General features: G+C 38.1%; 1 protein-coding gene across 1 annotated transcript; it reads right to left on the bottom strand.

The window, feature by feature from the left end:
• Positions 1–1,271: 1,271 nt before the first annotated feature.
• LOC147605970 (uncharacterized) lies at positions 1,272–2,054 on the bottom strand. Its single transcript, XM_086792876.1, has 3 exons — positions 1,868–2,054; positions 1,517–1,773; positions 1,272–1,414 (listed from the first exon to the last, which is right to left on the bottom strand). The coding sequence occupies exons 1-3, from the start codon at positions 1,972–1,974 to the stop codon at positions 1,272–1,274; spliced, it is 507 nt and encodes a 168-aa protein (XP_086649002.1). The 5' UTR covers positions 1,975–2,054.
• Positions 2,055–2,263: the final 209 nt, after the last annotated feature.

A 2,263-nucleotide genomic window follows, 5' to 3' on the forward strand; every position in this document is an offset into this window, starting at 1 on the left:
ATGCGGGCATGTGTGTGTTAGGGTGTGGTTGGATTTTTTTAATGTGTACATGCGACGACGAGCATGTGTTTATGTGTGCATGCATGTGCGTGTGCCTGTGTGTATTTGTGCATATCACACACACACACGGACTTGAATTTTTGTGTGGGCACAGCACAAACATGAGATCATAGTCACGTATTCAAACTTCCACATAGTTGCACATGTGACACAAGCATGTGTTTGTGTGTGCATGCATGTGTATCTACGTGCGTGTCACACATACACAAACGCAGACACACATAGTTCATGCATGTGCATAAGGTAGAGTATCATATGTGCGAGCGCTAGAGAGAGGGTAAGTGTTAGAGATTGTGTGTGTGTGTGTGTGTGTGTGTATCACACACACACACACACACACACACACACATGCATAATCCTACACATATACACGTGCACACATATAGAAGTGCATAAATGCATACATGCACTCACATGTGCACCTCCATAAACTTACATGCATGCACACACCCACATGATGCATATAGACACATACAAATGTGTGCACACAGAAAGTCACCACACATACCCATGCATGCATAGAGACAAATGGTGGACACACACACATACACATAGAGAGTTTGAGTGTAATGATAGTATGGACCATCTTTATTAAGGTTTTAACATGTGGTTTTTCCTGCACACACACACATCACACAGACATAGTTGACACATATGCATGTGCATACACACACCAAAAAACACACACATAGTATGGACCATCTTTATTAAGGTTTTAACTTGTGGTTTTTCTCACATATAAATGATGCACACACACAGAGAGTGCCCACACACACATCACATAGACATAGTTGACACATGCATGTGCATACACACACCAAAAAACACACACAAAATGCTCACACACACATCACACACCAAAAAACACACGCACACGCACTCGCTCTAAGCATGACTCAAAGGGTATCGCTAACACCGCAGCAACGCCCATACTTGTTTCCTTTACACACACACTAGTATTGGACCCGCGCGTTGCTGCGGCCGACAGGTAGAGTTCTAGAAAAAATAAACTCAGTTTCTCCAATTTAGGTCATGTTTTAAGTAAACACAATACATTATTTAAAGTGACTTTATATATACATATCTCAAAATAACATCCATGTCTCGTAGATTTATGGCGAAAACAAAAATATCATAGTAATGTAGCATACGAAGATGCAAAAAAGGACCAATATTACATATTCTCAAAATGCACCACAAAATACGTATTCTTAGTCAGTAATGTCAGAATCAACAAATTGAATTCTTCTCTTGTGAGAAGGATCATTCAATTGTCTCCTCATCACAATACGCTCTCTATTGTAAAGCGGTGATCCATCCCGCACATGCTCTACTATCGATGAATGCAAAGGACCTGCACAAACGAAACAATGATAAATCAAATCTGCACATAACGACACATCGATAAATAAAATCTCAAAAAAATCTTATAATAGAAAAACATAATCAAAATTACCTCGTACAATAGAACATCGAGTGGATGGTACATGAGGAGCTCTAGTATAAAACGCATAACGAATACCAATGGCCATGATGGATGTAAGAAACAACCACTCATCGGGTACTGAATACCCCTCAAATGATGCAAAGCATCTGTCCATCTCTCTCCAAAACAAATAGACACCCCACTCCTCATCAGGAACACCAATCCCGTACATCTCGATGCCTTCGTCGACAACTCTTACCATAAACGTATCAATGTCATGTAATATCCTAAAATCAAAGCATAACAAATAGGTTATACAATTATTTATATATAGGTTCAAAAAATATTCATACAATGCCTAACAATTACACTTATACTTACCCATCCCTATAAGCATCAATCATAATCCCTGCTACGTGACCTGCAGTAATAGGAGCTGACCATAGCGGTGGCTCTGTATACAGATAGACATTAGTATAGAATGTCATGTTCCATACTTTGTAATCAAGAAAAGTTAAGCAAATATAGAGAAAAACTCACGTACTATCCTCGACAAAGGCATGTCCAATGTAAAGGTAATCTTAGACATGTCTGTCAAAACATAAACAACAAAAATAGGTACTTTTACCATGGACAAATATGTATAAAAAAAGAAATCACAACAAAATTAATCAAATTGCAGAACTTAAATAAGAAACCTGACTTGTCACTCTGAAGTCATTAAGATCTCCTTATAAACAATATTGTTTATTGTAGGTGTATAACTTTGAAGATCAT

Source organism: Cibotium barometz, chromosome 58 (genome assembly GCF_041138505.1).
Source record: "Cibotium barometz isolate CiBa-2024 chromosome 58, ASM4113850v1, whole genome shotgun sequence".
Taxonomy (NCBI): domain Eukaryota; kingdom Viridiplantae; phylum Streptophyta; class Polypodiopsida; order Cyatheales; family Cibotiaceae; genus Cibotium; species Cibotium barometz.